General features: G+C 45.0%; 1 protein-coding gene across 2 annotated transcripts; it reads right to left on the bottom strand.

Moving 5' to 3' along the window:
* Positions 1-491: 491 nt before the first annotated feature.
* On the bottom strand, positions 492-10,477 carry LOC311116088 (tripartite motif-containing protein 16-like). Of its 2 annotated transcripts, XM_084191219.1 has the most exons (7): positions 9,805-10,406; positions 9,296-9,391; positions 2,958-3,191; positions 2,708-2,867; positions 2,523-2,582; positions 1,743-2,286; positions 1,098-1,122 (listed from the first exon to the last, which is right to left on the bottom strand). In XM_084191219.1, the coding sequence occupies exons 1-6, from the start codon at positions 10,399-10,401 to the stop codon at positions 1,772-1,774; spliced, it is 1,662 nt and encodes a 553-aa protein (XP_084047345.1). In that variant the 5' UTR covers positions 10,402-10,406; the 3' UTR covers positions 1,098-1,122; positions 1,743-1,771. The 2 variants fall into 2 exon arrangements, with proteins under 2 accessions (XP_084047344.1, XP_084047345.1); XM_084191218.1 differs by having other exon boundaries at positions 492-2,286; positions 9,805-10,477.
* Positions 10,478-10,742: the final 265 nt, after the last annotated feature.

The raw sequence follows: 10,742 nt of genomic DNA, 5'->3' as shown, positions 1-10,742 counted from the left end.
ACACAACCAATAAAAACAAAGGGGGAGGAAACCACTAAAGTCATTACCATATTGTCATTTTCTAATGACAGGGAGAAAACATGTAAAATCTAGAAGACTACTTTAGATCTGGTCAAAAGAAGCCTAGTGCACTACGTAGGGAACAGGGTGAGATTTGGGCCAGAGACAGTAACTCCTGTATGGAAATCTTCATTCTAATGACAGTGAGCAAATCTCCACCCTATTCCCTATGTAGTGCACTACTTTAGATCTGATCAGAAGTAGCCTAGTGCACTACGTAGGGAACAGGGTGTCATTTGGGCCAGAGCCAGTAACTCCCCTGGGTATGAATTCTCTCTCTATCTTATCTGTCTTCTATATGATGTTCTCCTCTCCTCCTCTCTTCTCTCCTCTATTCACTCTATTCTATCATCCACACCACATGCCAGCTTCAACACAATCCATTTACAAGTTAAAGACACACCTTGGAATAAATAGCAAAGGAAAACTACTACTAGATGTATTTTTTATTTCCCATCACCATGAATCATATTTAATAACTGAACAGTAGCAGACCTAACTTCATCTGTTCCTGACTCTAGATAGTGGATTAAAAAGACCATCAATCTCCAATGATATTAAAGTACAATTCTGAACATTACTGATATACTGAGTGGCAAGTCAAGATATCTGCTGGTTTTATTGTTTGGTTAATAGCACCACCTGCTGGACAGGTTTAATGTTGCTTGACTGAGCATTATGGGAGAATAAAAGATGCCAAACTTAGGGCCGGTTTCAAGGACATCTCCATTGAACATGCTTTTTAGTCTAGGACTAGGCTTCATCTGTGTCCGGGAAACCGGCCCATATAGTTCAATTAGCAAGTAAGTAACACTACCTGTTCCATGATACTGAGGAAAATTACATTGAGACAGAGAACCAATTGAGAAAACATTTCAATGGTTCTGAATACCAACCAACATACATTAACAGCATACATCATGATTCATGTAAATGTATAAGATTAAAACATTGCATTTGATAAAAATACTTTAAGTTTTAATTAAACTCTGAAGATTGAATCAGTCAGACAAAAATGATTGTACAGAAAAACAGAGTATTATATCTGAGGACCATCACCACCTGCATGACTAGTATCTATGTGGACCCTACTACAGTTTAACCAGCTCAGCTATAGACTACACCAGCATGACTAGTATCTATGTGGACCCTACTACAGTTTAACCAGCTCAGCTATAGACTACACCAGCATGACTAGTATCTATGTGGACCCTACTACAGTTTAACCAGCTCAGCTATAGACTAAACCAGCATGACTAGTATCTATGTGGACCCTACTACAGTTTAACCAGCTCAGCTATAGACTACACCAGCATGACTAGTATCTATGTGGACCCTACTACAGTTTAACCAGCTCAGCTATAGACTACACCAGCATGACTAGTATCTATGTGGACCCTACTACAGTTTAACCAGCTCAGCTATAGACTACACCAGCATGACTAGTATCTATGTGGACCCTACTACAGTTTAACCAGCTCAGCTATAGACTACACCAGCATGACTAGTATCTATGTGGACCCTACTACAGTTTAACCAGCTCAGCTATAGACTACACCAGCATGACTAGTATCTATGTGGACCCTACTACAGTTTAACCAGCTCAGCTATAGACTACACCAGCATGACTAGTATCTATGTGGACCCTACTACAGTTTAACCAGCTCAGCTATAGACTACACCAGCATGACTAGTATCTATGTGGACCCTACTACAGTTTAACCAGCTCAGCAGTACCATTATAGAGCCTAAACCCAGGATAGAGGGGCTGAGTGAATGTGGTCTGGACTCTGTGGAGGAGGGTCATTGTATCAGAGACACTGTAGAAGGACAGAGTACCTGCCTTGTGATCCAGGTCCACTCCTACTCTGGAGGACAGAGGGCCTGATACTTTAGTCCCAACAGTATTGTTTCTGAACCAACAACCACCAATAGAGCACACTAAACTCCAGGACTTGTTATTGTATCCAAATGCACCATCTGTCCCTGTTCTGCTGATGTCTTTATATGAGACTGCTGTAAAAACACACTCCCCACTCCACTTCACCTCCCAGTAACAGCGTCCAGACAGACCCTCTCTACACAGAACCTGGCAGTAGTTAGTGAATCTGTCTGGATGAACAGGATATGGTTGGACTTGGCCTGTATAGGTCACCTTTCTGTTCCCTTCAGACAGAGAGAGGTGTGTGTCTGCTGTGTTTGGGTCCAGTGTGAGCTGACAGGAATCTGGGAGAAGAGCAGAGCAGAGACCAATGAGGGGAGTTAGAACAATAAGTGAAGTCAGATACTGTATCTACCCTGTCTTTGATTAGAGCACAGCAGAGATCAAATCAGAGAAATATGAGGAGTCAGATAGATACCCAGTCTTTGATTAGATCTACTATTGCTATATATTTCTAGAGGGATTGTTAGGGGTGTCAGTAAAAAGAGACTGTTAGTTACTTCAGAATAAAGAGACTCACATTGTAAGAACTGTTCTCTGGTCTTGGGCTCTGGAGGCAGTACAACATCCACTATATTCACTACAGACACACAAACACATTCACAGAGAGAGGGAATGTTATCATCATACCATATTCCACGTGTATATGACTAGTAGGGAACTTTCAATGGTCTAAAGTTGATGTTCTTATTATTTTCAACACACCTGTAGAGGAGATCTTGGTCCATTCTCCTTTAAGGACGTCTTCTAGTTTCTCTCTCAGTTCAGACACAGTCTTACTCACATCTCCAAAGTACTGAAGAGGACGGACAACGATGCTGGGTAAGTCTGAAGATACACTGGTACCGGAGAGAGACTGATAACTCTGGAGAGAGAGAGAGAGAGGGAGAGAGAGCAGAACCAAATGATTGAGAGTTTTAATTTCATATCACATGTATCAAGGCAGTTGAGTTACCTGGAGGAAATGGATGTGATCCTCTGTGTGTGAGAGCTGCTCCAGCTCAGTGCTTCTCTTCCTCAGCTCAGCTATCTCCTGCTCCAGTTGCTCCAGGAGTCCTTCAGCTTGACTCACTTGAGCCTTCTCTTGGGCTCTGATCAGCTCCTTCACCTCAGAGCGCCTTCTCTCAATGGAGCGGATCAGCTCAGTAAAGATCTTATCACTGTCCTCCACTGCTGCCTGTGCAGAGCGCTGTTAAGAGAGAGAGAGAGACTGACTTGTCTTACTTTAATGAGCCATTCTCATTACACTAACACCCCCACCCCCACTCCTAAAAACACATTGCGTGCCACCCCAACCTCCACACAATCACATTATCCAGTACCCAACACCACAGTACAATACACCAACCAGCACCACATTCCAACCGTCCATCCAACCCCTCCTCTCCAGCCGTACAGACAGCCCCCCTGAGCCCCCATACCTCCTGAAACATCTCCACACTGTTGATCATTTTGTACAACTCAAACTCAACCCTAAGGCGTCAACAGTAATAGCATTACCCTGGCAACACAGAAAAAACATGATGAACAGTCTGTCATTGCAGAAAACGGACCCCCCTCCCCAACTCCCAGGTCAACCCGAGCCAACCAGCTATTGGTGTCCAGGGCTCCATGTAATACCCTCCACTGGACGACCCCTGACCTTTCCAGTACTGGGAGCTTATAGAGCACCCTCCACCTATACCCTGCCATGCTCTCAGCCCCCACAACCCCCTGCCACTGATGCCCCTTCACTCCTGCTAAGCTCCTGATGTGTCTAACCTTAATTTCTCTGTGACAGAGTTTGGAAAGGTCTGTGAGCAGAACCTGAGAACACCCAGGATAATAATAATAATATGCCATTTAGCAGATGCTTTTATCCAAAGCGACTTACAGTCATGTGCATACATTTTTACATATGGGTGGTCCCGGGGATCGAACCCACTACCCTGGCATTACAAGCGCCATGCTCTACCAATTGAGCTACAGAGGACCACAGAGTTCTGCCCTCTATAAATCAGAGTACAACTCCACAGCCTCATCTCCTCACAACAGAAGTTACCCACCCATCAGGCTCCCTCCTCTCCCCACAACAGAAGTTACCCACCCATCAGGCTCCCTCATCTCCCCCACAACAGAAGTTACCCACCCATCAGGCTCCCGCATCTCCCCACAACAGAAGTTACCCACCCATCAGGCTCCCTCATCTCCCCACAACAGAAGTTACCCACCCATCAGGCTCCCTCATCTCCCCACAACAGAAGTTACCCACCCATCAGGCTCCCTCATCTCCCCACAACAGAAGTTACCCACCCATCAGGCTCCCTCATCTCCCCCACAACAGAAGTTACCCACCCATCAGGCTCCCTCATCTCCCCACAACAGAAGTTACCCACCCATCAGGCTCCCTCATCTCCCCACAACAGAAGTTACCCACCCATCAGGCTCCCTCATCTCCCCCACAACAGAAGTTACCTACCCATCAGGCTCCCTCATCTCCCCACAACAGAAGTTACCCACCCATCACGCTCCCTCATCTCCTCACAACAGAAGTTACCCACCCATCAGGCTCCCTCATCTCCCCCACAACAGAAGTTACCCACCCATCAGGCTCCCTCATCTCCCCACAACAGAAGTTACCCACCCATCAGGCTCCCTCATCTCCCAACAACAGAAGTTACCCACCCATCAGGCTCCCTCATCTCCCCACAACAGAAGTTACCCACCCATCAGGCTCCCTCATCTCCCCACAACAGAAGTTACCCGCCCATCAGACAAACGTAAAACAAGGGATTTTCTTGGTTTCCCCACTCTGTTTTTCCAACCCCTCTGGTGAAACAGAGAACTGAGCCCTGTACTATAATATAATATAATGTGCCATTTTGCAGACACTTTTATCCAAAGCGACTTACAGTCATGCGTGCATATATATATATATATATATATATATATATATATATATATATATATATATATATATATTTTTTGTGTATGGGTGGTCCCGGGGATCGAACCCACTACCCTGGCGTTACAAGCGCCGTGCTCTACCAGCTGAGCTACAGAGGACCAGGTGCAGACACATTTATGAAAGCAAAGACAAGGTCATTATTTGGGCTCTAAACACTAACAACCTACCCTTACACACCTCTTTTGCCACCCCTGCACTAAGATTTCTGCCATGGCATTTAAATGTTTTTGGTTTACATATTCCCCCAGTCTTTGCCGCCGTTCATGTTAAGGAAGTCTAACCGTGAAATCTCCATAAGAGGTGGGAGGGAAATCACCACAATCAGAAACCAGTAGAGAAGCCCATAAAGCCGCCATGACAGAAAAAAACATCCATTTAAGCAGATTCTGAAGACATGCCCTTAAGAACCCATGACCCATTTTCTCAGCCTATACCGCTTCCTAGGTGAAAGGACACTAAACCCCTCATTCTTCATCACGTGTTGTACTGACCTTACAAACCTTCCAGGATCAATAAAATAAGACTCCAGCAGAACCTTCTTTTTCCCCTTCAGTCTCCATCAGGAACCTAGAAAGTTCTCACACCGTATATACTGGGCCCTCAGCCTGACTGGCTGTCAGCTCTGGATCCAATGAGCCGTCTGAAAACGAGACACCTTGTCCTCCGCATCCGCAGACTCACCTCCCCCCTCTTCCTCCTCCTCCATTGGCACGGTACCGTCCTCCTCCTCCCCAGTCTCTGCCCCCCTGCACTTCCCCCCTGATCAGAGCCTCTTCCCCAATGACAGGCAATATTTTCTGGAATGAGCCCACCAAGCCTTCGTCCACCGGAGTCTCTGTTACTACAGAAACCTGCCTCAGCTCATGTAGCCCAGCTGCAACCCTCCCCACCACCGCTTTCTCCACGGCCTGCACACCACCACTTGGCCATGCACTACTACCGTGTAGCTCAGTTGGTAGAGCATGGGGCTTGCAACGCCAGGGTTGTGGGTTCGTTTCCCATGGCGGGACAGTATGAAAATGTATGCACTCACTAACTGTAAGTCGCTCTGGATAAGAGCATCTGCTAAATGACTAAAATGTAAAAAATGTACTCTCCTCCCTTCTGGTACCCCCGCCATTTATTTTGCAATTCTGAGTAATCACTATTTTAGTACGGATTAGTAAGGAAAAACACTTTATTCAGTACTACTGCAGTTGCTTAATAATTCCAATAGATGGCAGCATAATACCATGAATGACATTTCAGAAGATTAGTTTAGTTCTCTCCCTGGATACACCACCACTCCCCCTCACAGGAAAACTCCTGCCTGAGTTTTTTACTGTCCCTTTCCACACTGCTAACGCAAGAGGAAGGACTGAAAACACATTACTGTGAAGTAATATAATGATGATTCATGTTTATTATTACCTGTTTTTATGGTCATGTTTTGAAATTATACTTCATTACTATAATGATTATCAATACGCCTGAACATTAATTCAGTCACCTCTGGTCGACAAAAACGTATTTTCCTAGTACATGAATTGTCAAATTCATCAACCAGCATCGAGCACTCTGCCTTCTCACGCAAGCGAGGGGCATGTTGAGGTAAATATGCTAACCGCGACCGTTGCATTATGTCATTTATTGGTAGGCTGGAAGATGCAGTGTTTTTTCTTTTCTATTCAGAGGCTATTTACTCCCAATATGAGATAATTTTATATAGAAGGTTTTTATAATGCATGTTTACTAGGGTTGAGGTTAGCGCATCTGAGTAGGGATTATTTGGGTTCAATACCTGTCCTACCTATCAATCATATTGCTGCTTGTAGCCTATAACTGATGATCCCCACACTAGAAACACCCAAAACTATCTGTGCTAGCAAACCCTGTGTTCCACCCCTCCCCTGTGTAACCTTGAGGTTTGTTAAGAAACAAACACTTGTCTACGAAAAGAGACATGTTTAACGGATTCCGCTTGGCACCCAGCCGAGAGCACACGAAAACCACTTGCAAATTTACCAAAACTAACCAACTACTTGCGGTCTGTTCGTAAGCAATAAACGGAGGCAGATTAGCCACCACAACTCTTATCGAAAGAGGCGACATCTGCACCAACACACCCCTCACAAAAATCCCACTCACAACAAGACAAACCTTTTTCATTAACACAACCACCGCCTTGTTCATTCTGGATGCAGTGTGCAGATGTTCCGCTCCAACCTGTTCGCCGACCATGAGCAAAACTTCCTCCACACCTTTCTCCGGACCGCACCCGAAGCGACAGCGTTTCTTCTCCACTCGGTTGAGGCCATCACGCCGCCCTAACAAACTACCCCTACTCCCCCCTCAACTCTAAACGATAAACAGTGGAAACCAATAAACAAACCCTCCACCATCAGAAAATAAATCCAGAAAATACGCAAGAACCAAAAGAAAAAAGAATAGTAGCCCTCCTCACGAACCACAAATCACTCACAGCAACAACTTCTTCTTCTATGATATAATGGCGGTCCACAAACCAACGTTAAAGGTGCATGCCGCCACCTACTGTGCTGGAGTGTGTGGTCAATCACGGTTTCCAACATTTCTAAATCCTCCTACCTAACTCAGTACTTCTGAGAAAATAAAGAAGAGCCCTACTAACTTCTAATAGACCCTCCCCCATCCCCAAAATCCCTTCCAAACCCCCCCAACCCCGTCCAACCTCAATGCTACACTTCAATCTTTCCCTCTCTTCAACATACTTACAACAATATAACAACACATGCTCCACCGTTTCATCGACCATACCCTCCAGACACAAACCATTCACATGCTTGCCAACCAGATGTAATGACGAGTTCAATGTACAATGTTCTAAGCACAATCGAGAAAACACCACCTCTTCCTTCCTAATCTGACCTTTGAATCTTGGTCCACCGACATTTCCCCCAACTGGACTATAATATAAATCCATTATACTTTGTGATACAAAATGGGAAAAGGGGAAATTATAATAAAACAAAAAACACCCTTCCAACTAACCCTACACTCATTAAATACCCACTACCCCATTCCACTACTTTGACCCTATCTGCTCCTGCACCATGCCAACGGCCTGGGAGGACGGGACACCACCACTCAACACACCCTGTAACTCTTCTGAAGTCTAATCTTGTATGCCCAAATACTTCTCTGCAGCTGCCACCACAACATCTATTTTCTGTGATTTACGTTCCATTTCTGGGGTACAGTTGATAACCATTGCTATGAACTCTAAGAAGCTAACTTTACTAAAGCATATATCACTCATTGGCCTATCCCTCTGTGCTGGCACAGATCTACTACTCACAGGGATCCTCTCAGGATCTCTCACCCTTGACCCATCCTCCTCTACTTCCTTCACTGTCTCAGCATACGACACCTTCTGTACTACTCTGACTCTAGCCACCTCACCCTGCCTCTCTCGCACCGGACACTTCCAATCCCCAGCAACATGGGCATCCCAACAGTTGACAAACACTTTATTCACCAGAACAATCCTTTATCCCATTCTCTTCCGCACACATAAAACGTCTTGGAATTTCCCTCCCACAAACTGCTGCGACAGGTTACCTTCACTGATTCAACTGCACCCAACTCCTTTCCCACCCACCCTGAAACCACAAATGGATCTACCAAAAGGTATGGATCCACGTTCTCCAACAATGTAACTCCTACTGCACCAGATTCTTCTTTATCATGTCCATTGATGCCAGGCTCTGGTTCTGAGCTCTTCACCACACCTTCTACCTCACTTAACTCTCCCTCATTCATTTCCATTTCACCTCCAGAACTCGGTCTGGCGAATGGCTCACTCTGTTTGCACTTGAATTATAACATGTGAAATGTCTCTATTCCTTTGGAACTTATGTGAGTGTAATGTTTACTGTTAATTTCTGGTGGTTTATTTCACTTTTGTTTAGTATCTATTTCACTTGCTTTGGCAATGTAAACATATGTTTCCCATGCCAATAAAGCCCTTTGAATTCATTTGAATTGAGAGAGAGAGAGAGAGCTCCATGTTAATGTATAGGGGACATGAGTCTTTCATGGTTACTCAAGGTTATGTGATGAGGTAACCCCTCTTGCGACATCAAAATCAGTGTCAGCCTAATGTTGAATGACCTCTTGGTGAAACAGTCAAGATGTTGGTTTCTCTCCTCAGTAGACCCGGGTTCATATCCCGCCGGTTACATTAAGCCGTCTATTCTCTGAAAGGGGTCCAGACAGCCTGTTCCCAACAGTGGAGCCAGTGGGATTTGAGACGGGCCCCTCTCTCTCTCTCTCTGACTGGAGGAGAGAAGTGAAATGGTGTGTCTCCTCTGGTCAACAATACTCACCTTGAGAGACTTTACAGCCTGTTTGAGCTCCTTCAGGTCCTTCTCTCTCTCCTGGAATCTCTGCTGGACTTTCTGCTGACTCATCCCCAGCTGCCTCTGTGGAGAATCACTCTTCAATGAGCTATCAAGCTTTATTTGTCCACTAGATCAATAGTATAGTAATGTGACATAGGGCCCATAGAAGTTAGGGATTAAAATGTTGAGGAAGAGTGTGTGTGAAATTATATTATTAAGTTGTTATGTGAATGATTATAGTTTTAACAGTGCACAAAACAGGGGAGCTGATTGGGTGTTTGATAACGAATGATAATGGTGTTTGACTTTAGAAAATGGTGATACATTTGGAGAATCTGGGTTAGCATATCTATATAATCAAGGTTTGTGTTCATATTTATTCTGCAGAGGATTGATTTCATTTGATTTCTCTCATATTCAAACAGCCTTAGTTCCTACTGTATCTTTAATTATTTGTTTATCAGACAGTCACCAACAAGTAGTTCTGGTCTTACCTGTTTCTCAGTCCTCTCTGCTGCAGCTGACACTGTATCATGGCCTTTATGTTCATCCATCACACACAGCAGACAGATACACTGCTGATCGGTACGACAGTAAACCTCCAGCAGTTTGTCATGATGAGAGCAGATCTTCTCCTGTAGTTGTGCGGTGGCTTTGACCAGCTTGTGCTTCTTGAAAGCAGGAGATTCATAGTGAGATTGGAGGTGAGTCTCACAGTAAGAGGCCAGACACACCAGACAGGACATGAGGGCTTTCTGCTTTCTGGTCCCAGTGCAGAAATCACACACCACATCTCCAGGTCCAGCATAGCACAGAGCAGGAGGGGGAGCAGCCTGGAGTCCTGTCTCCTTCAGTTTCTCCACCACCTCAGCCAATATGTTACTTTTCGTCAGATTAGGCCTTGGAGTGAAGGTCTGTCTGCACTGAGGACAGCTATAGACCCCTTTCAGAACATCCTGATCCCAGCAGCCCTCAATACAGCTTCTACAGTAACTGTGTCCACAGGGGATGGTGACCGGCTCCTTCAGTAGATCCAGACAGACAGAACAACAGAACTGGTCCTGGTTGAGCAGAACTCCTTGCTGAGCCATTTGGATGGTTGTTCACTCTCACACAGACAGACGACACAGAGAATCAGATAAGTTTCGTTTCCACAGAAGAGAGTTTGTGGGAGGGGGAGGGACTTCCTGGTTCTACCAGAGGGGTGGGGTTAGAGGGAGAGAGAGGGAGAGAGCGAGTGAGAGTGAGAGTGAGAGTGAGAGTGAGAGAGAGAGAGAGAGAGAGAGAGAGAGAGAGAGAGAGAGAGAGAGAGAGAGAGAGAGAGAGAGAACTGTACACAATGTTAATAGAGACAAAGATTTGTGTTCCTAGGTTAGAGCCCTTAATATGGAATACATTAAATAGAGTGGTTAGAATATATAAAGGGTAACAG

Source organism: Coregonus lavaretus, assembly GCF_964263955.1.
Source record: "Coregonus lavaretus genome assembly, contig: HAP1_SCAFFOLD_5188, whole genome shotgun sequence".
In the NCBI taxonomy this organism is placed as follows: Eukaryota; Metazoa; Chordata; class Actinopteri; order Salmoniformes; family Salmonidae; genus Coregonus; species Coregonus lavaretus.
The sequence above is the reverse complement of the archived record's forward strand: the minus strand, read 5'-3'. Positions and strand labels throughout refer to the sequence as shown.

What these genes read in the sequence shown, in the direction of transcription:
- LOC311116088 (XM_084191218.1), bottom strand. Translation starts at nt 10,401, where the DNA reads ATGGCTCAGCAAGGAGTTCTGCTCAACCAGGACCAGTTCTGTTGTTCT. An exon ending in GACCAAGATCTCCTCTACAG is followed by an intron (nt 2,583 to 2,707) that starts GTGTGTTGAAAA and finishes GTGTGTCTGTAG; the next exon opens with TGAATATAGTGGATGTTGTA. An exon ending in CAGAGAACAGTTCTTACAAT is followed by an intron (nt 2,287 to 2,522) that starts GTGAGTCTCTTT and finishes CTCTTCTCCCAG; the next exon opens with ATTCCTGTCAGCTCACACTG.